At 47.1% G+C, this 24,256-nt stretch overlaps 1 protein-coding gene across 5 annotated transcripts; it reads right to left on the bottom strand.

Moving 5' to 3' along the window:
• Positions 1-19,754: 19,754 nt before the first annotated feature.
• On the bottom strand, positions 19,755-23,721 carry lratd2a (LRAT domain containing 2a). 5 transcript variants are annotated; one of them, XM_078539967.1, is made up of 7 exons: positions 22,844-23,721; positions 21,626-21,659; positions 21,336-21,387; positions 21,160-21,238; positions 20,982-21,122; positions 20,853-20,944; positions 19,755-20,706 (listed from the first exon to the last, which is right to left on the bottom strand). In XM_078539967.1, exons 1-2 carry the CDS (start codon positions 23,719-23,721, stop codon positions 21,641-21,643), a joined length of 897 nt encoding a protein of 298 aa, XP_078396093.1. In that variant the 3' UTR covers positions 19,755-20,706; positions 20,853-20,944; positions 20,982-21,122; positions 21,160-21,238; positions 21,336-21,387; positions 21,626-21,640. The 5 variants fall into 5 exon arrangements, 4 of the variants coding, with proteins under 4 accessions (XP_078396093.1, XP_078396094.1, XP_078396095.1 ...); XM_078539968.1 differs by lacking the exon at positions 20,853-20,944; XM_078539969.1 differs by lacking the exon at positions 19,755-20,706 and having other exon boundaries at positions 20,749-20,944; positions 21,031-21,122.
• Positions 23,722-24,256: the final 535 nt, after the last annotated feature.

Below are 24,256 nucleotides of genomic sequence, written 5' to 3' on the forward strand. Positions count from 1 at the left end.
CATTTGGTAGTATGCACTAGTTTTCCACCCACGGTGGTTGACAGGGCCCTTAACCATGTCCGGCCCATCTCCCGCGCGTCCGCCCTCACACCTTCTTCTCCCTCCCAGAAACATGATAGGGTCCCCCTTGTCCTCATTTATCACCCCACCAGCCTCCGCATTCAAAGGATCATCCTCCGCCATTTCCGCCTACTCCGGCATGATGCCACCACCAAACACATCTTCCCTTCACTCCCTCCTGGCGGCGTTCCGCAGGGATCATTCCCTCCGGGACACCCTGGTCCACTCCTCCATCACCCCCTACACCTCAACCCCCTCCCATGCAACCGCAGAAGGTGCAACACCTGCCCCTTCACTTCCCCTTTCCTCACCGTCCAAAGGCCCAAACACTCCTTTCAAGTGAAGCAGCATTTCACTTGCACTTCCCTCAATTTAGTCTATTGCATTCACTGCTCCCAATGGGGTTTCCTCTACATTGGAGAAACCAAACGCAGACTGGGTGACCGCTTTGCAGAACACCTTCGGTCTGTCCGCAAGCATTACCCAGACCTCCCTGTCGCTTGCCATTTCAACACTCCACCCTGCTCTCATGCCCACGTCTGTCCTTGGCCTGCTGCATTGTTCCAGTGAAGCTCAACGCAAACTGGAGGAACAGAACCTCATCTTCCGACTAGGCACTTTACAGCCTTCTGGACTGAATATTGAGTTCAACAATTTTAGATCATGAACTCTCTCCTCCATCCCCACCCACTTTCCGATTTCCCACCCCCCCTTTTTTTTCCAATAATTTATATAGATTTTTCTTTTCCCACCTATTTCCATTATTTTTAAATGTATTTCCATCCATTGTTTCATCTCTACCTTTTAGCCTATTTCGATTCCTTCACCCCACCCCACCCCCACTAGGGCTATCTGTACCTTGCCCGTCCTGCTTTCTACCCTTAATTAGCACATTCCTTAGATAATATCACCACCTTCAACACCTCTTTGTCCTTTTGTCTGTGACATCTTTTGGTTATCTCCACCTATCACTGGCCCTCTATCCAGCTCTACTCCCCCCACCTTAAACCAGCTTATATTTAATCTTTTCTATTTTTACTTAGTTCTGTTGAAGGGTCATTCGGACTTGAAATGTTAACTGTGTTCCTCTCCGCAGATGCTGCCAGACCTGCTGAGTTTTTCCAGGTATTTTTGTTTTTGTTTTGGATTTCCAGCATCCGCAGTGTTTTGCTTAAACCTGTCTTGGTGATGGACATTGAAGTGTCCCCCGCCTAGAGTACATTCTGTGCCCTTCCACTTTCAGTGCTTCCTCCAAGTGGTGTTCAAAATGAAGAAGTACTGAGGGGTGGTGGTAAGCAGTAATCAGTAGGAGGTTCCTTTGCCCATGTTTGACCTGATGCCATGAGGCTTCATGGGATCCAGAGTCAATGTTGAGAACTCCCAAGGCAGCTCCTTCCCGACTGTATACCACTGTGCCGCCAACTCTTGTGGATCTATCTTGTCGGTGGGACAAGACATACCCAAAGATGAAGATGATGATGTCTGGGACATTGTCTGTGAGGCATGATTCTGTGAGTATGACTATGTCAGGCTGTTGCTTGACTATGCTGCGGGGCAACCCTCCAATTTTGGCACAAGCCCCCAGATGTTAGTAAGGAGGACTTTGACATTGTCGTTTCCGGTGCCTAGGTCGATGCCGGGGGCTCTGTTCGGTTTCATTCCTTTTTGTAGACATTATATTGGTTTGGTATAATGGAGTGGCTTGCTAGGCCATTTCAGAGTCAAACCACATTGCTGAAGGTCTGGAGTTACATGTAGGCCAGACCCGAAAAAATGGTAGATATCCTTCCCAAAAGGACATTAGTGAACCAGATGGGATTTTACGATAATGGACAATGGTTTCACGGTCACCATTACTGAGACCAGTTTTTTTTAAATTCCAGATGTATTAACTGAATTTAAATTCCAACAGCAGCTGTGGTGGGATTCAATCCCATGTCCCAAGAGCCTGTGCCTCTGGATTACTAGGCCAGTGATATTACCACTATGCCACTGCCTCTCCCATGTCTTGAATCTCTGTGTTGAATATATTAAATGACTGAGCATCCACAGCCCTCTGAAGTAGAGAATTCCAAATGTTCACAACCTTCCAGTAAAGAAATTTCTCCTCACCTCAGTCCTAAATGGCTGACCCCTTAGCCTGAAACCAGGACTCCTGGTTCTACATCAACTCCACTTTTCCGACATTGTGAGGCTACTTTTGGAAGCCAATAATCTGCACTGATAATGAATAATGGGTTCATGCATGCATGACACTGTTATTTTGGGATATTGGTTGTGTTGACAGCATTATCAGCATCTAGAAACCCACTTTGTGGGTGAGCAAAATACTTCCCAAACCTTAAAGGGAGATACAAGGGGGTCTAATTGGGCTCGCTCAAAATGCAGATCCAATTGTCACTTTTTTTTAATATAAGGCAGTGTTTTAAAGCAACATCTTCGTTGGTAAAAATAGATAGAAAACTTTGTAGTAATCCATCCAAAATATGTGACATGGTGACAGAGTTCATGTCGAAAAACACCACTGTGCTTTGAAAACATCGTTGTGCTATTTGTCTGATATAAAAGATGACATTGTTGATAAAACGGTGACAACCTCCTTCTAAAATAACTTTTGGAGCCACCCTTAGTTCCCTCGACCTGATTTCACAGTTCAGTAAGAGGCACAGAAAAGAAGCAGGAGTGCAGAATCATGAGATTCAGTGCATTAAATACACAGCACATTGTTTGGTACGCTGGAATTGTTCCATAGGATCTATGTGCTGAGCAACTCTGCCATTCTTATCTCCTCCAGATCAACTAAAACAGTTTGAAATCACCTTTTGTTTTCCACCACCATTGGCGCAGTTCCCAGAAACTGCTCCGTTCTCTTTTCCCATGTCTGTCCTATTGAAATATATGAGGAACAATTGTTCAGATATTGGACAAGGCCACTAAACCACAAGATTTTATATTTCATGTGGTCTAGTAATTAATTGGAAATAATTAATTGCAGTTTGCTCCTGAAGCAAAGGTAGTATTTGTTTTTTTCACAATTATTAATCCTTCATTCATGCTGCCACACGGAGCATCCACGGAGAGTTCCTCTGGTCAGTAGATCATGATGTAGAACACATCTGGAAGGTTTCCGATGTTTATGAAAACACAAAATTCTGGGAGCAGGTCAGGCAGCATCTGTGGAGAGAGAAACAGAGTTAACCCTTCAGGTCGATGACCTTTCGTCAGGCCTAGTCATCAATTCTGATGGAAGATCATTGACCTGAAGTCTTTTGATGAGGTAACAGAGAAAGTTAATGAAGGCAGTGTAGTAGGTGTGTGTATATGGACTTTCAAAAGGCATTTGATAAAGTGCCACATATTAGGCTTGTTAGCAAAATTGAAGCCCATGGCATAAAGGGCAGTAGCAGCATGGATGCAAATTGACTAAAGGACAGAGAACACAGAGTTGTGGTGAATGGTTACTTTTTGGGCTTGAGGGTGGTAAACAAACTCCAAAGTTTAGCTTTTGATGTACATTAATGACTTGGTCTTGGGGTGCAGGACATAATTGCAAAATTTGCAGATGAAATGAAACTTGGAAGTGTAGTAAACACTGAGGAAGATAGTAATACAAGTGTTTTGGTGCATAAGAAATATAAGATATAAGAGCAGGAGTAGGCCATACAGCTCGCTCAAGCATAGGAACACCACCAGCACTTGCAAGTTTCCCTCAAAGCCTCACACCATCCTGATTTCGAATTATTATTCCTGTTCCTTCACTGTCACAGGGTCAAAATCCTGGAACTCCCTTCCGAACAGCACATGGACTACAGCAGTTCAAGAAGGTGGCACACCATCACTTTCTCGAGGGCAATTCAGGATAGGCAACAAATACTGATCAACACTCACATCCCATGAATGAATAAATGTCCAGTTTTCATAGTCATTGGCGAAAGAACGATGCCCATCACTCATTAGACTCACAGCTGCCAAGAGAACTTTAGTGGGCTTTTGCATAGCAACTTACAGTAGTTAGCGAGTCATCTCAGCATGCGTCCTCTACAGGGGATCTGGGCCCCAGGTGAAAAAGCAAGCAACTGCATGTCTTTTCAAGCAATTAGAATAAAGGATCTTTACTGCGACACGCAGAGCTTAAACCAGGAAGTGCAAGATAGAATATTTAATTCAACATAAGTGAAATAAAGGGAGAGTAAACAGGATTGGGAGATGAAAGAGAAAATTTTTAAAAAGTGCATATTTAAAAAAAATCTCCAACAATGATTAAAATCTGAAGGAATGACACTGCACCCTTCTTAAAAATTCACTTATAATTGAATGGACAAGCTCTAACATTTTTTCTAGTGTGTTCAGTGGGTTTCTAATGGGCAAATACAGTAGCTCCACGACCTTTATGTATTTGGATGCCAAATCTCGCAATGAAATGCCATTACAGCGCAGCTTGTGGAAGAGCAGCACAACTCTAGCAGCAACTTCCTTATTTCCTTGTTTTGCTGCACTTGTGCAGACTTTGGAAGTTGCTGTCCAATTTATTCCTTAGAAAAGGTGAGCCTTGCTAGGCCTACCTGACAGTAAGCCAGCCAGCTTCAGCGTCTGGCTGCAGCCGGGCAGCAGAGGCGAAGGAGGAATCAGAGGCTGGGGGAGGGGGTGAAGCCAGAGATAGGAGGCCTGAGGACTGGCCGGGGGGGGTGGTCAGAAATTGGGCATCAATGTAGTCATGCAGACAACAAAGGTGATGAGCATTTGTACTGCTAATTCCTGCGAGCAAAAGTCTTGTCATCTCCACTTGGCGGTCAAACTCACTTTGTGTAATTTGCATTTCCTGTTCAACCACTGAACGGGCCTCTGAGGCCATTCTGATTGAGGGCTGGAGGCCTGAGGGTAGGGACGGTTGAGTTAGGAGGCCAGGGGTGATTGAAGGCTGGTTGGGGAGAAGACAGACCTAGGGTAGGCCTAGCAAGGCTCACCTTTTCTAAGGAATAAATTGGACAGCAGCTTCCAAAGTCTGCGCACGTGCAGCGAAACAAGGAAATATGGAAGTTGCTGTCTGAGTTGTGCTGCTCTTCCACAAGCCGCGCTGTAATAGCATTTCATTGCAAGATGAATCCAAATACATAAAGGTCGTGGAGCTACTGTATTTGCCCATTAGGAACCCACTGAACACTCTAGAAAAAAGTCAGGGCTTGTCCATTCAATTTTAAGTGAATTTTTAACATTATGATAAATCCTAAATTACAGCCAAACATGACCCTGAAGACAGGGTTGGAAATGGGAAGCCAGGTGGGGGCAGGGGCGGTGGGAATCAGAAGCCAGGCTTAGGAGGGAAAGGTGGGGGATCAAAGGTCATAGGGGCGTTCGGAGATTGGAGGCTGGGGGTGGGGCAGGAAGGAGCATGGAAGCCTCAGGGGAGATTGGAAGGTTCATTTGGGTGGGGGGGATGGGTGTGGAGTTGGGGGCAGCGGGAGGCAATGGTGGGAGCTTGACCAGGCAGGAACACTGGATCCAGCAGGCAGGTGGAAAGACAGTCCTTACCTTACTTGCCGCATCCAGGAATCCTGACTGGCCAGAATGAAATTTGAAATTGTGAATCAAGTTGTCAGTGTGCCTCCTATGAGCAGGTTGGCTGAGTCCAATTCGGGATTCAGATTTTTAACACCTCAACCTCGCGCTCAGCCCAAACCTGCCCATTTTTTTGGTGGCGGAGAGGGAGGAGATTCAAGTTTTTCCTCACATCATGACAGGACTCATGGATGGTAGGAGGAGTACATGTGAGCAGCAAACGAGGGGAGAAATAGGCCGGCTAATCTAAATCATGGGGCTACTTGCCATATGCTGGCATTTCCATCTTCCTTTGATTGACACAGGTACCCTTTGGAAACTCCTTGTTCTGATACTTCATGGCACCAAACTGATCATTACATCTTAACGTACTGTAGCTGAGAAGAGGCGTACGTTAACCAGATGTTTTCACAGTTGTCGCCAGCGCACAAGCCAGTGATTCCTTTTCACCTACATGTGTCTTCCGATCCATTTTGAGCCGAAAGACGCATTGATTTTGTTGAGAAGTGCAAGGCCAATCCTTACCTCTGTATCTTCCAAACACCTCATGACAAGGACACAGCTAGTGTCCAAACACCTCATTGTGTCAGATGGGCCTGACGACACTGAAATGGAAATGAGGCACGTCCGTTCTTTTGTTCCTGCAGGCAATTAGGACAGCAATATATTTCTGCAGGACGTGCCATGTGTTTGCAGTCTCAGTCACGCCTCTTTTATGTTATAAACGCGAGTCAATGCGTAATTAAAACGATCAAAACGTGAAACGTAGGCCTGAATTTGACTTTCCACAGTTGGGCGCGTACCCGACCCGAACGCACGTGGAATTGTGCGAGATGATGTCGGGCGTGCGAACAATGTTGAGGACGGCGGCCACGCGTGAGTCGGAGCCATGCCCGTCGACAATTAAAGGGCCAATTAAGGCCATTAAAAAGCCAATTGTACTCGATTTTACGTTGCCCGTGCGATTTTGCGCTCGTCGCACAGGCAAAACGGGCAGGCGGGCAGCTCGCTTTTAATGAATTGTCATCCAAGGGTGGGATAAAAAGGGTCTGCAGCATTGCCATTGTGAGTAGTGAGGGGTTTAGGAGGTAGTTTGCTGCTGATTGCTTAGTGAAACTTGACAGCTTTAACACTGTTTTGATCTTCAGTCTTTGCATTGCTAGCCTTCATTTCAGGACTCACTGGTGCCTCCAAGGCCCCTGGAGGATTAATGCCGTGTGGACCATTCAAGGCACCAGGCAGCCTTTGTTTCTCTGGTAATGGGGATTGTATACTTCACTGGTGGCACCTCCTCTAAGGAGGAAGAGGGGGCAGAAGGGGGAGGAGGCCAGTTGTCTGTAGGCAGCATCCAAGGGAGACACCTGTGGGAGAAGAGGCACAGGGGATGCAGGGCCAGCAGATAGTCCAGGGCGGTAGGGGCCGCAGAAGACGCCACTATCCTGCTGCCAGGTTTTACAGGCAGCGATGCAGCTACGTCAGCATGTCCAAGGTGCAATGCCAAAGGAGGCTCTGCCTCTCAAGGGAGAGTGTCACCTCCATTTGTCAGGTGATTGGGCCTGAGATCAGCTCCGACTGTGTGGGTGGACACCCCATGCCAGTGGCTCTGAAGGTCACAGTGGCCCTCAACTTCAATACCTCTGGCTCTTTCCAGGGGTCAGTGGGGGATCTGTGTGGAGTGTCCCAATCAGCTGTCCACAGTTGCATCAAACTGGTGACAGACGCTCTGGATGTTGACCTTTATTCTTTACTATACGGACGAGGCCAGTCAGGCTGAGCGAGCCAGTGGCTTCGCTGCAATTGCTGGTTCCGGCATGTCTAGGGTGTCATCAACTGCACACATGGCCGTCAAGGCGCCAGTGAGTCCGCCGGGTGCCTTTGTTAATAGGAAGGGATTCCACTCCATGAACGTCCAGGTAGTGTGTGACCACAAGATTCAGATTCTACAAGTCTCTGTAAAGTACCCTGGCAGCCCCCATGATGCATACATCCTCCGACACTCACAGGTGCCAAGACTATTTATGGCTCCAGCCTGACTGGATGGATGGCTGCTGGGTGACAAGGGCTATCCATTGAAAAGGTGGCTTATGACATCTCTCCGGCACCCAAGAACTGAGGCAGAGCTGAGGTATAATAGGAGTCATGCTTCCACAGGACGGTGATTGAGAGGACCGTAGGTCTGCTGAAGATGAGATTCAGGTACCAGGACTGTTCAGGAGGTGCACTACAATACCCTCCAGAGCTTGTGCCACTGATAGTCGTTACATGCTACGCTCGCCACAATCTGGCACTGGCAGGGGGGATCCACTGGCGGAAGAGGGCCTTGAGGCACCTCCACAGACCACAGATGATGACTCCAGTGGTGGATCAGAAGAGGAGCCCAGGGAAGAACACGGTGAGGATGTGGAGGCAGACCTTTGCAATCTTCAGGGAGGCAGGGACACCAGTGAGGCCTTGATCCAACGCTCCTTCAGCTAGGCTGCCAAGGCACTGCATCCACCTCAAGCCAGGGGTACCCCCTCCTTACCGAATGTTTGAAATGAATCATTCCATTGAACCCAAAGTCCACTCAGTACCTGTGCAATAAAGTTTAGAGCCGCTCATGTCCAGCATGACACACTGGCATGTCCTGCACCTACAAAACAAGTGAAGCATACCCAGGCCATTAACACAAAACAATGTTCATATAAACACAGAGATGGCAGTGTTTTTAATGTTCATATAATGTTGACACTCACAGAAAATGAGCATAACAGTATAAAGGTGTTAATGGTCACCAGAGAACAAACTAACAAAACATAGCAGAACAGAAAATCACCCATGACAAGTCCCTCGTGCTCATGGTACCTTAAACTTGCACTTGTGAGCGCTGTGTCTTGATGACCCCCCGTCGCTGGCAGTGGCATTGAAGGCAGCCTGCTGACTGTGCTCTCCTATTGGCCTTGATGACCTTGGGGGTCGTTCTCTGGCCAGTGGAGCCTGTGGAGGCCCCACCTGGGAAGGAGAGTCCGGCGCCATGGCTGAGCACTCCTCAGTCATCGCAGCCTCATCAGGTGCCATGGTCACTGGCAGAGGGGAGGAGGAGCTGCTGCCACCATCCAGAGCGCTCTGAGAGGAGCCCCCACAGATAACAAGCAGCTCGTGCGCCGTGAGGTCAGTCTGGACCTCCCTGCTCACCATTGACGGACGGGCGACACCTAGTAGAGATACTAGGTGCCTTATCCATCTCTCACACTGGCAGAGACCTCCCGAGCTCATTGCCTGTGTGAGGGCTTGTAGGTCCGAACACAACCCCAGGAACCCCTGATTCTGTTTCTGGAGCTGCCTCTCCATGAGAGTCGCCACTCTCTCAATGGAGGAAGCAGTGCGCTTGGTGCTGAGGGACAATGCAATACTCATGCTCCACATGGGACTCCTCCATGACATAGGCCTGGCACACTAACCCTCAGGAATCTCTGCCAGATCCTCCCTCGCATCCCGTTGGACATCCAGCACCTGCCGCCTAATGGATGACTCCAGAAGCTCGTCATCTGCCTCAGACTCAGCGTGGTCCTGGTCTCCAGCAGTCCTCCAACTGCTGGTGCCCTGAGCACTCTTTGCCTCTGCCTGCACCTCATGCGAGTGGACCGTGCCCTCACCACTGTGCACCGACATTGTAGCCGACGAACTAATGCCCACCAAGATGTTGGTATCTGTGCTGGTGTCTGGTGCAGAGAGGGGGTGTGATGCAGGTACATCTGGCGGCCACTGGTCCACAGGCATCAAGGGTGGCTCATCGGGGTCCTGCACTCGTTGGCTGGAGGGGAGAAAAACGGCATGTCATTAGTATTAGTCATCACACTGTCACTGTGCATGCTTGGCGGGCTGGTGAGACAATGGAGATCTGCATTGTGGTGCCATCATCTTTCAATGAACAATGGGGGCTCCAGGTTTAAGGTTTCCATTACAGGTGAAACAACACAACAATGTTTACACACTCCGACACCTCTCGCTTCTGTGCACTGCACTGTTACCTTCGTCAGAGACCCCTGCCTCTCCACAAACGGTGGACCCAGCTGGGCTCCGGAGCTCCATCTCTAAGGCATCCATCTCGGACCTCATCAACAGAAGCAGGTTTGGGGGGCTTCCGCCCGTCCTTGACCTCTCAATGTTTTTATGGTTTCTCTTCTCCAGAAAGGTCAGAGGAGCATTGATTAGTCCACTTTCTAACTGCAGCACCATTGCAGCCTGGCCAACCCCACCTGAGGAACATCCTTCAGGGCACATCCGAGTCGTGGCCCTCAACCTGCAAAGCAATCAGGCCAAGCAGCCTGAGCTCACCGCCTTGGCCAACGCTGATGTCATTGACAGTTGGCACTCAGATTCTTACACCCCTGAGCACCATGGGGGGGGATGGCCAGCCGTTAACACTTCCCCACACATAACCATGACAACTGGATACTCAACTTGCTGAGCGCAGCAGATTATTGAACCTTTTGCAACACTGCACCCATGTGTGCTGCACAACATCATGGCCGCTGACCTGGGCTGCCACCATGCTTTCTTGGTCAGTTGTGGTGGCCTCCTCTTGCCATCCCTGGGGATGAGGGTGTCCCACCTCGCACTGACCTCCTCCACGAGGATTCCAGGGCACTCATCCAAGAACCGAGTTTGGGGTGGGGGGAGGGGGGGAGGGGAGGAGGGTGGCGGGGGGGTAGGTCCGCATGCCCAGGGGACTTTCCCTCCAGCCTGGTGTGCCCGGCAGGTGCAGATGCCATTGCAGCTCAAAAAAAATGTTTTGTCAAACAACTCCAAAGCTACAAAGTGTCCCCTGGCAGCCTTCAGTGAGCTGCCTCTGCTGCTTTTAAATCTCCCACCGGGTCACCATTGGACCTGATGCCCAACAGGCCCCGCCTGGCCCTTCCAACCATTGAGCAGATGCGATCTCGCCCGGGAGAGGATTTTTTTTGGTTATTTGTTCATGGGATGTGGGCGTCGCCAGCCAGGCCAGCATTTATTACCCATCCCTGGATGCCCCCTGGTTCAGAGGGCATTTAAGAGTCAATCACATTGCTATGGGGCGGGAGTCACATGTAGGCCAGGTCAGGTTAGGACGGCAGATTTCCTTCCCTAAAGGGCATTAGTGAACCAGATGGGTTTTTACAACAAACGACAACGGCTTCATGGTCATCATCAGACTTTTAAGTCCAGATTTTTATTGAATTCAAATTCTACCATCTGCAGTAGTGGGATTCGAACCTGGGTCCCCAGAGTATTACCCTGGGTCCCTGGATTACTAGTCCAGTGACAATAACACTACGTCATCGCCTCCCCCAATTATAAGTCCGCTTCCGGGCCCACCCACTTGGCACACACGCCAAGCCTGAAATCCAGACTGTAATTTATATCACCTCACCGCTCCGAGATTATTTAGACACGGCTCCTGTTGCATTATTGAAAGACGGTTTTTTAAAAAATATATATTTTGGCATTAAACGCATGGTTGAAGCAAAATTTGAGCACAAAGGGGTTGCACTCTTCCAGTGTTAGGATGCTGCTAAAAGATCTGTGCAGGAACTGTGAAAACTAATGCTTCTTGATTCATTCCATGGAAATAAACTGTCAACCTCGGAAGCTCTTCACTCAGTGGTAGCACTGTCTTGAGTCACAGGAGTGTAATTCAATCCCCAATCCAGGACTTAATCACACAACCTAGGCTGACACGTCAGGGCTGCATTGTTGCAAGTGTTACTGTTGTAGGGTGGCTGAGTTGTGCTCTTAATGATAGAGTTGGTCTGCAGACACCTCTTGGGTGGAAACATTAAATTTATTTATCATATACTCAGCAGCAGTGTAGAGAAAGAGTTGGTGTTAAAAGCACACGCGTGCTTTCAACGCCAACTCTTTCTCTACACTGTCTGCTGAGGTAGCCCGCGCTACTCTCCTATTGGTTACTACAGATCATGTGATCTTGCCTTAACACGTATTATTCTTAAAGGTGCATTGGACACTAAATGAAACCATAGTTACTACAGTTACTCTAGACAATAAATATCTACCTGTTGATGGGGATGTAAAAGGTTCCATTCCCCTTTTCAGAGAACAGGCAGTTCTGCTGCTGCCCTTGCTAACATTCAACCACTACCACCATAATATAGATCAAATGGGCACTTAATCTATTTGTTGCTAGTGGGAGCTTACGGAGTACAAATTGACTGTTGTGTTTGCCTCCAAAACAACAGCAATTATACCTCAGATGTTAGTCACCGGTTGTAGATGGGGCTGCCTTAACACACGGGCCTAAGGAACATGTGCCCAGGGACCCCAACTAAATACAGGACCCCCACCTACCAGGAATAGTGTTGCACGCCAGCTACAGTAACTGCAATGCATGGCAGATAGTGACTGGAGTCTGAGCAATGTGGGGAGTGGGTTTAATGATACCCTGCTGGAAATAGTTCTAGAAGTCTCTGCGGCTTCTCACAAGGCGGAGATTTAACCTTTAGGCACTTAATTAGTCCTTGGGATGGGATGTGATTGAGAAATATAATGCTGGCAATAAATGGGTTAAAAAAAAAGGGCATACGAATGGGGCCGGATGGGGAAGGGGGTCTGAATTTTCTCAAGGTTTAAGCCCCCAACAATTTCTAAAGCAGTCCTTGCTGTGAATTCATGAGGACTTCAAAGGCATAAATACAAGTTCTTTCTTTAACAACAGCAGCTATACAAAATAAAAATCTTTACATAAACAATAATTGTTTTTGAATAAGATCAAACTAAAGCATGGCTCATTCTCCTGCCACCCCGAGCTAGTCTTTTTTCTCTTACATTAAACCTCTGATGCAAAAAATAATTATAGGTTATTTTCTGTGCGAAACTTTACCTCTAAAATGCTTTTGAAAACTACCCTCCAGCTTTTTTTAAAAAAAAAATCATTTGCTAAAAACAATCGCCTTACTAAACACCACCATCGGCCTGAGAATCATTTCATCGACTCATACTGATGTATGTTGGGAGACTCACTGCACTGCACATGCTCAGAATGCTGCCATCTGGGATTTGCAAACACAGCCAGAGTGCCAGTCAGCTCCCGGAAGAATGTGAACTTTGACCCCAAACTTTTTTTTAATAAAAAGAGAGGTTGAGGCCTTTGAGAATGAAATGTTAATGAAGGCACTTGCTGGCACAATAGGCAAGAAGTATACAAGTAATTCTCATTGTTAGAATTCTTTTTTTCATCCTGGGATATTTGAGTTTGTGGAAGAAAAGTAAACCCTCTTATTCCGATTGCGTACAGGCTGCTAAATAGTTGTTTGGGGAAAGAACAAGCTTGACTGTACCACAGTATAAAGGGAAAATTAAGATTCTATTTTCATTCACCTCATCGCAACAGTACATGATCAGGAATGCTTAACAAATAACATTAATCTATCAATGATGTAATTGGGTTATGTGTGCTTAGTTTATTCGGCAGAATTTTAAATAAAACATAATTTTTTAATGCACTCGCAGGATGTAAATATCACTGGAGAAGCCAGTATTTATTGTCCATCCCTTATTGCCCTTGAGCAGCTAGTGGTGAGCCAGCTTCTTGAATCGAACTGAATGTCTTCCAGTGCCATTTCAGGGGGGCAGTTAAGAGTTAACCACATTGTTGTGCATCTGGATTCACATATAAACCAGACCAGCTAAGGATGGCAGATTTCCTTCCATAAAGGACATTGTGAACCAGATGGGTTTTTGACAGTCCAGTAGTGCCGCCGTGACCATTAGCTTTTTAACTCTAGATTTCATTTGCTGAACCAAATTTAAATTCTTCACATGTGGTAGAATTGGAACTCACGTCTCCAACTCATTCATCCAGATCTCTGGATTAATCCAATTATATAATCACTGTGCCACTGGATCCCTTGGATATGTTTAAATGGTCATGGTTAATTCAAAATTAATATAACACAAATATGAAATATATCTTTAAATCAAAGTTTAAACTGTCCTTCAGTAAACATCCTGTGATAGCTTGGAATATGAATGTTAATTCAAGTGAGGTTGCAGTGTCTGTGTTAATAGTATTATGAGGTTGGAATAATTGTTTCATTTATATTCCCTCCAATCTCTGCCCTCTTTACTAATTCATCTTATTGCTATATGCAATTTGAACATTTGTGTCTGTATGCTGCAACTGCATCGAAATGTATTCCACTTCAAACCTAATTTACTAAGACTTTTTTTAAAACTTAAATGTAGCTTAACACTAATCTATTAAATGGTCTGTTTTGAAAATCAGTCATTCCCAGCAAAAGTCAAAAGGTTGCAGTCCTAAATGTAACTCTGGCATATCTAGTTTTAAATCATATGGACTTGTACATTTTGCAGCGGTGTACGTTTGATATATTATTCAACACTTATGCAACTGGGTACCAATAATATCCCTGGGTCACACATAATTATAGTCAAGAAATTAAGCAGACAGGCAAGTAGTTTATTGCTTTACAAAGGTGGTTATGAATGTATTATTGGGAAGTAGAAATGAATGGACCATATTGACTTGCCATCCAATTGTTGCTGCTTTACCTTGACTCTGTGGTCGTTCCCTAAAGGGCACAGTTAAATAAGGAATTTGCTGCATGGGCAATTGCAAGTAGAAACCCTGTCTGTCACAGAAAATTGACACTAAAGTATACTACATCTCTGCTCAACCCTCTAATTGCAAATTCGTTGCTAATCGTTTGTGGCCTCTTCGATTTATATTCGAATGTGGTTGTTACTTAATGCTGCTGAAACAGCATAATGTCATGGTCGATGTTAGCATTTGTATCCACTCGAAGGTCTGACACTGAGACACAAAAAATAATCACCTGCAGGACCAATTTCCGAAAGGCATAAGGAAGATATTATTACTTTAAGTGGGCGCAGTTGAACTGAAACAGGATGATATTAGAGATTTGTCATGGGAAATAATGTAAAATGGATGATATTGCAATGGCCAGTCATTTATACAGTCTACCTGAACTCCATTGAAAGCAACAGAATTGAATATTGGATGGGGCATATAGCAAGAGGCTAAAGTAATAGCATCCATTGTTTGCTACCGCCCAAAATGGATTTATCCCCTTGTACTATGAAAACATGTTTTGAGGAACGGTTAATGGTGATAGACAGACAGACTTGCATTTATATAGCGCCATTTAACGACTACCAGATGTCTCTAAGTATGTTACGGCCAATGAAGTACTTCTTGAAGTGTGGTCGTTGTTCCAATGCAGGAAAGGAAGGTGCTAACTTGTGCAGAGCAAACTCTGACAAACGTGTGATAAAGACCAGATAATGTGTTTTTGCACGAGGGATAAATGTTGGCTCGGGTATCAGGGATAACTTCCCTGCTCTTTTTCGAAATATAGCCACAGGATCTTTTACAGCTATCCTAGCAGGCAAACGCGGCCCCGGTTTAATGTCTCATCCAAAGACGACGCCTCCAAAAGTGCACCACCTTCTCAGTACTGCACTGGAGTGTCAGCCTTGATTTTTGTGCTCAAGCCCTGGAGTGGGACTTGAGCCCAGAACCTTGAGATTCAGGGGCGAGTGTGCTACTGACTGAGCCGCAGCTGGTGCAAAAACCCTAACAGAATCTTTCAAACTTGTGAATCCAATTCACGAAGGTGATCCAAGGCAAATGGTTCACACCAACCACCGTTTCAAAAACCAGGGAAGATAATTTTAAAATCAGGAATACAGTAACAAGTAAGAATTTTCCAGCAGAACTATGTCACACATCGTATAATAGGCATGCATTATGTTGCCAGGAAGGTTACTAGAGAGAGTGGTATTAAGGGGTTCAAGGTTGTTATTTTGAAGGAAGGGATTTGTAGGTGTGGTGAAAAGGTGGTGAGAAACAAAAAAAAGTGCTCTTATTGGCCCACGGACTTTTTCCGATGCCATACATTTGAACATATTAATGCATTATAAAATGTTAAGTCTGGACTGTATGAAGAGCTGTAAGAGGATTCAAAAGCACGGCGATAATATAGATACCACCACAATCAAGAACAGGTACCGGAGCTGACAGAGGTAATAGGAACTCAGTAACATAAACTAGCAGCTACAACTGAGGCAAATGCACTATATTGCTAGGCACGACAGCTCTCTATCTTTTTCATCCCAATTCCTTACCCATTCTCCACATCCTTTACTTCCCATTCACGTATCCATCACCTTTCTAACCATTTCAATTGATTCTTTACTTATGGCGTTTTGGGGTTGTGCATGTCACATTCTAACAACCCATTCATTGCATGAAGACTTTCATTTCGCTGTTGTGAGTTCAAATTCACTTGCCAAATCCATTCTCTATCTAACCTGGCAGGGCCGTTTATTGTTTTAAATGCTCATCCTTTAACCTTGGGAATATAGCCAAGTTTACCAGTCCCTTGCACTTCAATGGATGAAACAATTTCTGCCAGGATCAGGCTACTATCCCAAAGTTACAAAGGATTATTTCACAAGGCAACCCCCCCGCCCTTTTTTTAGTTTTTAAAAGTGTGAATCCCTGTTTAATTGGAGAATAACTTTAGGGAGCAGACTGTAGATGCAATAAACAGCCATTACCTCCTGAACACTTGAAACCTGTGGTCTTGGCGGTTATTCAGTATCTGTTCCAGCCATCTTCGGATGAACATGCACTGCACTCCTTGAAATCCCAGAACAAAACAAACAGCCAAAACTGGGAAAAAAGAATCCTGGTCCGAGCTGGTCTTGTATACCTTAAAATGGAACACCAGTAAAAACTCGGAAATAAGAGTACTGGTCCGAATTGTTTTCTCCTTCTGGGATCAACCCCATGATGTGAAAGAATTTCTTTTTGAAAGAGACAGGTGTGCTCAGAACACCTTTGTTCTTTTTTTGTTTACCAACCCATAATTAACATGTTTAATTACATTCTTTTGGAGGTTAAGAACTTACTGCAGGCTCACAACACAAATGTCAACTATTTATGTCTTTGACCGGCTACCCATGCACTCAGTTGTGGTTTACCTGCTCTCAGTGATGATACTGGGCATTCCCTGTGCTAATTTGAGCAGCCCTCATAGTAGTTCCTGCCTCAATGGTGCTCGTTTTGATGTGGCAGAGAGGGCTTCGTCGAATCCTTTACCACACAGTGGTTTTATGAATCACACTGTTATTCCAGACAGAATCAGAAGTGCCCATTGCCACTTTTGAGATGCAGGTCTTAAATCATGGCTGATCATGTCCAACTTTAAATCCACAACAAAGGAAGAATGCAGCTGCGAGAGTTCCCTGTGGCATGATAGCCCATTTATATTTGCAATTTGCAGCTGACAATATCTGCGAAGTTAGCGGCAGACTGTGAATATAAACAAACTGGTGCTTGTGGTGCCAGAGGCAGTGAGGGACATCAAAGTAGATGGTTTTGATCTGTCCCTTCATTTACAGTCCCAGCTCTCTCGCAGTATAAACACAAAGCAGCTTGAATGAAGCAGGCAAAAGGGATAGTTGCTGGTGGGCTGAGCAGCCAACATTCCCCTATCTACCTCTGTGCATGTCCAGTAAAATGGTTCCACGATCACTGGCCCATTCAGGTTTTTCAGGCCACTAGAAAAGTGTACAGACAGTAGGCTGATGGCAATCATGGCTCAGTTAGTAGCACTCTCACCCTTGAGTCAAAAGGTTATGGGATCAAGTCCTACTCCAGAGACTTGAGCACATAATACAGACTAATACATCAGTGGAATATTGTCGGAGTGCTGCACTGTTGGAGGTACTGTCTTTCAGATCAGAAGTTAAACGGAGGCCCTGTTTGTCCTCTCCGGTGGGTGTGAAAGATCCCATGGCACTAAATGAAGAACAGGGAAGTTGGCCCTGGTGTCCTGGCCAATATTTCTCCCTCAACCAACCTCCCGAACACAGATTATCTGGTCATTATCACGTTGCTGTCTGTGGGAGCTTGCTGTGTGCAAATTGACTGCCACGTTTCCTACATTGCAACAGTGACCACACTTCACAAAGCGTTTGGGTTGCCCGAGGTTGTGAAAGGCAAGCCTTCCTTTTGTTTCAAAAGTTCTGAATATACACAATTGTTTAGAAGTTTATCAGATGGCTGCACAGTAACCACTTATCATACAATTCAAACAGAACAGATTCTCCAGCAATGGAGTGGAGAGTTATTACTGGAAAATGACTTCAGGAAGCAATACCTAATATAAATGCTACATAGAGACAATCAACTCCTTCACACTTGTCAACTGATGCCTTCTATATCCATAGCTCATGATGGAAATTCACGACTACATTTAAATCACAGATAAATCCATCAAGAATTATTCTAAATAAAAGATAATTCTCACCATGTCTGGCTATACTGCTTCTTTGAGAAAAAATCAAAAATATTTCTTCTACTCCTGAATTCATTTTTTCCCTGAAGCAGTAGAACCCTAATAGCTGTGATTTCTGATACATTATCCGAAAGGTCATCATACATCCTTGAAGCAAAGGAGGTTGAAGGGAGATTTGATAGAGGTTCTACAAGGTTATGTCAGGGTTAGATAAGGTAGATAAAGTAATGTTCCCATTAGCTGATGGTACAGGAATGAAGGGATACGGATTTAAGGCTTGGACGAGAGATCTGATGGCAAAAGTTTTCTTAAGCGATAAGCGGTAATGAGCTGGAACTCGCTGCTTATGAGGGCGGTAGATGCTCAATAATTTCAAATGGAAATCGGATGGGCTGTTGAGCGAAATGAACTTGCAGGGCTAAGAGGACAGAGCTGGGGAATAGAACTAAGCAGTACAGCCAGCCAGGGCGGACTTGATGGGCCAAATGGTCTTGTTCTGTGCTGCAATGAGCCTAAGGCTGAATGAAGCCAGACAAAGGAGATTGACAAGTTACAAATCACAGAAGTCTTTACTCGGCCGCTACACATGCATTTCAGTTACCCAGGTAGATTGGAGAAGTTGGGGTTGTGCTCCTTAAAGAGAAGGTTGAGAGGAGATTTGACAGAGGTGCTTAAAATCATGAGAGGTCTACACAGCGTAGATAGGGGGAAACTGTTCCTATAGGCAGAAGGATCAAGAACTAGAGGACACAGAATTAAAGTGATTGGCTAAAGAGCCAACGGCGACATGAGGAAAAGGGTTTTTAAGCAGCGAGTGGTAAGGATCTGGAATGCACTGCAGGGTAGGGGGAAAGGTGAGGGAGCGGGTCTAGTTAAATGGCACTTTCAGAGAGTCGGCATGGACATGATTCGCTTCATGGCCCCCTTCTGTATTGTAACCATTCTATGATTCTATTCTATTCCAGTAGAGATAGTGATCAGAAGCATGAATTCTGGAAAATGTTGCTGAACCTAGTCCAAGGGTACCTTAATACCACCCTGGCAGAGATCAGCTAACTTATCATAGACTGCAGTGTGAACATGGGATCTCCTGGGTCTCCGTGGTTTGGCTCATCATTTGATAAATTCACTGATCTGCTGCAGGACTGATTTGTTCTTCTGATTGCTTACTGGCGGAGGAGGTGAAGTTTAGTATTGTGCTAAGGGAAGAGAAAAATCACTTGCTTCTGAGTCAGAAGGTTGTGGGTTCAAATCCCAATCCAGGACTGGAGCACACAAAAAATAAAATCTAAGATAACTCCAATGCAGTACTGAGGAAGTGCTATACTGCCCAGCGGGCCGTCTTTCAAATGAGATGTTAAACCAAGTCTACCTTCTTAAGCAGATGCAAGAAAAATCCCAAGGCACTATCTCAAAGAAGCGCAGGGGAGTTACCTCCATTATCCGGGACAATTTTTATCCCTCAATCAACATCACAAAAAACAGATTATCTGGACATTGCTGTTTTAGGGGGCTTACTGTGCGCAAATTGGCTGCCGCATTTCCTACAACGATGACTGCACTCCAGAAGCATTTCATTGGTTGTGATACACTTTGAAATCTCCTTTGTGAAAGGCGCTACATAAATGCAAGCTCTTTCTTATTTATCAAGTATATTGGATTTATTTTTGCATCATCAGAGAGAGAGAATAGACAACTATAGCAGAATGAAATGCATTGTAGAACTTTTTTTTTTAAAAGGGGGGTTGGGAGACTTTCCTCACCACTCGGTGTCTTTACATGAATACTGTATAATGATTCTCACATGGAAAATCATGTAATCCAACATTTTATTACATGGTTTTTCAATTAACACAATTGCTTATTAAGACACTATCAATACATCATCTGTGCATTGTGTTGATCTTTAGAACCTTGCAAAACTTTGATATGTTACGCACATCAACATTAAGGCAGGCAAAAAAATCAACTGTAGTGCATAACTTAATGCACCATAAATTCAAAAATATTGTTATAAAAATATTTAATTCAATCTCAATAAAGATGTGCAAGGAGTATGGATATTCTCAAACTCTGCTTCAACATGTCATGGGAAGGTGTATCACTGGAAACCAACAGAAATCAGTACAGGTTTCAAACTAAACTTACAATAAAATCACCAGTTGCTACTTGCTCCAGCTAACCTTATGAAGTATCTCTTTTACGTTTTAATTAAACGTGAGTGGAGGGTATATTTGGCGAATGATACACTTCAGAGTTCTCCTGACTGAATCACTAAGACTCAGCGTGCACTGTCCATCGCCACTGCAGTGTTTACCTGGCTTCCTGTGATCTTCAGTTGAGCCTAACCCCTTCTATTATTAAACTTCGCCCTTCATTTTGAAGGAACTATTACAACCCAGCAATCTTCCCTTTAGAAGAGAAGTCGTTTGATTCTCAGTTAAAGTAGGGATTTGATGTACCCGGGCACTAGGGAGGAGGGTAACAAGAGGAGTCACAGGTTATTAATCAAGTATGAAAAGTTACCGGTTTGTGAAGAGCACCAACACTCCTGTATTACAATAAATTGACAGTTGTATTAACCCAGAGGTATTTGCAGAAAAACTAATGTGATGATTATTACAATTTTTACTCCTGTGCAATCCGCCCAATTTGACATCCTTTCCTTTCATGTTAGTGTGAGAAGAGCAAAATGGAAAAGAAACTAGCAGCGGTATTCAGGAGAGGCAGATTCGGAGTGTGTCCCATGTTGGGGGATTTTAACCTGCTCAGTGTGTGCTATGCTCAGTCCCAGGTTGTTGGGGGGAGGGGTTTTAACCTGCTTAGTGTGTGTTACGCTCAGTCCCAGGTTGGGAGATTTTAACCTGCTCAGTGTGTGTTAGGCTCAGTCCCAGGTTGGGAGATTTTAACCTGCTCAGTGTGTGTTAGGCTCAGTCCCAGGTTGGGGGATTTTAGCCTGCTCAGTGTGTGCTATGCTCAGTCCCATATTGAGGGATTTTAACCTGCTCAGTGTGTGTTATCTCAGGTTGGGATTTTAACCTGCTCAGTGTGTGTTCTGCTCAGTCCCAGGTTGAGGGTTTTTTTTAACCTGCTCAGTGTGTGTTATGCTCAGTCCCAGGTTGGGAGATTTTAACCTGCTCAGTGTGTGTTAGGCTCAGTCCCAGGTTGGGGGATTTTAGCCTGCTCAGTGTGTGTTATCTCAGGTTGGGATTTTAACCTGCTCAGTGTGTGTTCTGCTCAGTCCCAGGTTGAGGGTTTTTTTTAACCTGCTCAGTGTGTGTTATGCTCAGTCCCAGGTTTGGGGGGGTTTAACCTGCTCAGTGTGTGCTCTGCTCAGTCCCAGGTTGAGGGGTGTTTTATAACCTGCTCAGTGTGTGTTCTGCTCAGTCCCAGGTTGAGGGGGGTTTAACCTGCTCAGTGTGTGTTCTGCTCAGTCCCAGGTTGAGGGGGGTTTAACCTGCTCAGTGTGTGTTCTGCTCAGTCCCAGGTTGGGGGGGTGGGGGTTTAACCTGCTCAGTGTGTGTTCTGCTCAGTCCCAGGTTGGGGGTTTTTAACCTGCTCAGTGTGTGTTCTGCTCAGTCCCAGGTTGGGGGGGTGGGGGTTTAACCTGCTCAGTCCCAGGTTGGGGTGGGGGGGGTTTAACCTGCTCAGTGTGTGTTGTGCTCAGTCCCAGGTTGAGGGGGGGATTTTTAACCTGCTCAGTGTGTGTTGTGCTCAGTCCCAGGTTGAGGGGGTGGGGGGGTTGTGGTTTAACCTGCTCAGTGTGTGTTGTGCTCAGTCCCAGGTTGAGGGGGGGGTGGGGTGGGTTTAACCTGCTCAGTGTGTGTTGTGCTCAGTCCCAGGTTGGGGTGGGGGGGGTTGTGGTTTAACCTGCTCAGTGTGTGTTGTGCTCAGTCCCAGGTTGAGGGGGGGGTGGGGTGGGTTTAACCTGCTCAGTGTGTGTTGTGCTCAGTCCCAGGTTGAGGGGGTGGGGGGGTGGGTGGGGGTTTAACCTGCTCAGTGTGTGTTGTGCTCAGTCCCAGGTTGAGGGGGTGGGGGGGGTTGTGGTTTAACCTGCTCAGTGTGTGTTGTGCTCAGTCCCAGGTTGAGGGGGTGGGGGTGGGGGGGGTTTAACCTGCTCAGTGTGTGTTGTGCTCAGTCCCAGGTTGAGGGGGTGGGGGTGGGGGGGGTTTAACCTGCTCAGTGTGTGTTGTGCTCAGTCCCAGGTTGGGGGGGTTGTGGTTTAACCTGCTCAGTGTGTGTTGTGCTCAGTCCCAGGTTGAGGGGGTGGGGGGGGGTTGTGGTTTAACCTGCTCAGTGTGTGTTGTGCTCAGTCCCAGGTTGGGGGGGTGGGGGTTTAACCTGCTCAGTGTGTGTTGTGCTCAGTCCCAGGTTGGGGGGGTGGGGGTTTAACCTGCTCAGTGTGTGTTGTGCTCAGTCCCAGGTTGGGGGGGTGGGGGTTTAACCTGCTCAGTGTGTGTTGTGCTCAGTCCCAGGTTGAGGGGGTGGGGGGTTTAACCTGCTCAGTGTGTGTTGTGCTCAGTCCCAGGTTGAGGGGGGGTGGGTTTTATAACCTGCTCAGTGTGTGTTGTGCTCAGTCCCAGGTTGAGGGGGTGGGGGGGGTTTAACCTGCTCAGTGTGTGTTGTGCTCAGTCCCAGGTTGAGGGGGTGGGGGGGGTTTAACCTGCTCAGTGTGTGTTGTGCTCAGTCCCAGGTTGAGGGGGTGAGGGGGTGGGGGTTTAACCTGCTCAGTCCCAGGTTGGGCGGGGGGGGTTGTGGTTTAACCTGCTCAGTGTGTGTTGTGCTCAGTCCCAGGTTGAGGGGGTGGGGGGGGTGGTATTTTAACCTGCTCAGTGTGTGTTGTGCTCAGTCCCAGGTTGAGGGGGTGGTATTTTAACCTGCTCAGTGTGTGTTGTGCTCAGTCCCTCTGCTGATCCTCCACCTGCAGATGCGCCGTCAGCTCCTGGATGACGGCCGCCCGGCCGATCTGGTCGTTGCGGCGCTTCTCCATGACCAGGTCCTCCAGGCTCTGGAACTCCAGCGTGTGGCTCCGGCGGTCGGGCAGGTGGAGTTTCAGCCGGTAGGGCTGTTTGCCGATGCGGAGCTCGCCGCCGATCTTGAACTCCCGGCGGCCGCACCGGCACCAGGCGGCGAAGCACTCGGAGCTCCTCCAGCTCAGCTGGCCCTCCTTGAGCCCTACCTGCTGCAGGGCGCCCTGCACCACCCGGTCCGGGGCCAGGGGCTTGTACCTGTAGCGCTGGTTGACCAGCCGGCCCCGCCTGCCCTGGCTGGCATCGGTCAGGAAGTCGTTCTTGATCTCCGCCTTGTGCAGATGCACCACCTGGAAGCCCCCCACGTAGACCACCCAGTGCGGGTACTGACCCTTGGCCACAAACTCCACCAGGTCCCCCGGCTTGCACTTGCTGAGCAGAGTTTCGGGGGGCTGGGTGACCAGCTCCGTGCCCCCCGACCCCAGCTTGCCCCGTCTCTTCTCGTAGATGCACTCCTCCCGGTAGTAGACCGAGCACTCCACCTCGTTCAGGGGGTCGTACGAGCCCCCTTCCTCGGCCAGACGCACCAAACCCCCTCCTCCTCCCCCTCCTCCACCACCACCTCCTCCTCCAGTGCCGCCCGGCTCGCCGCCAACAACCGCCGGCTCCTCCAGCTCATCGTCATCCACCGAGAAGATGTAGGAGACCCCGATGCGGGGTCCCGGCTCCTCCCGCTCGCCGCCGGCCGGATCAGCCGTGGGCACCTCCGCGTAGTTCAGATGGGTCAGTCTCTCCACCTGGTTCCCCATTGCCCCCCACCCCCCCAACCCCCAAAAACCCCAGCTCCCTCCCTCTCTCCCTCTGCGAGTGAGTGAAACAGTTAATGCAGAGAGAAAGCCCAGTCAGCCAGCAGCATGTAACCAGCGAGAAGTATTTCCACCTGCAAAGGCGCCACGTAGAATTAATAAAACTCAAATCCTCCCAGCGAAAGGATCTTCCACCCCAGACTCCATCAGGGTCTGGAGGAGGAGGGGGGTCAAAGCAGCAAAGTTGGAGCGGGGGGTCAATAAGGAAACGGTTCCCTCTCCGGCTCTGGACGGTAACAATCCTCCCTTCCTCCCCCTTGAAGAATCGGGAATTGTAATTCTCCTCTTCCCTCTCCGGCTCTGGACTGTTAATTCCTTCCTCCGCTTGAAGAATAGACTCTCCAGTTCTGCACCTCTTCCTGGGGGTTTAAAGAAGGGGGATTTGAATACTCCGGCTTTCTGCACCCCCACCCCACAGGTGTTGCCCGACGCTCCAAAACTGCTCACAGGTACAAGTCGAGAAGAACAAGAAACGCTT

Source organism: Cetorhinus maximus, chromosome 4 (genome assembly GCF_964194155.1).
Source record: "Cetorhinus maximus chromosome 4, sCetMax3.hap1.1, whole genome shotgun sequence".
NCBI classification, from domain to species: domain Eukaryota; kingdom Metazoa; phylum Chordata; class Chondrichthyes; order Lamniformes; family Cetorhinidae; genus Cetorhinus; species Cetorhinus maximus.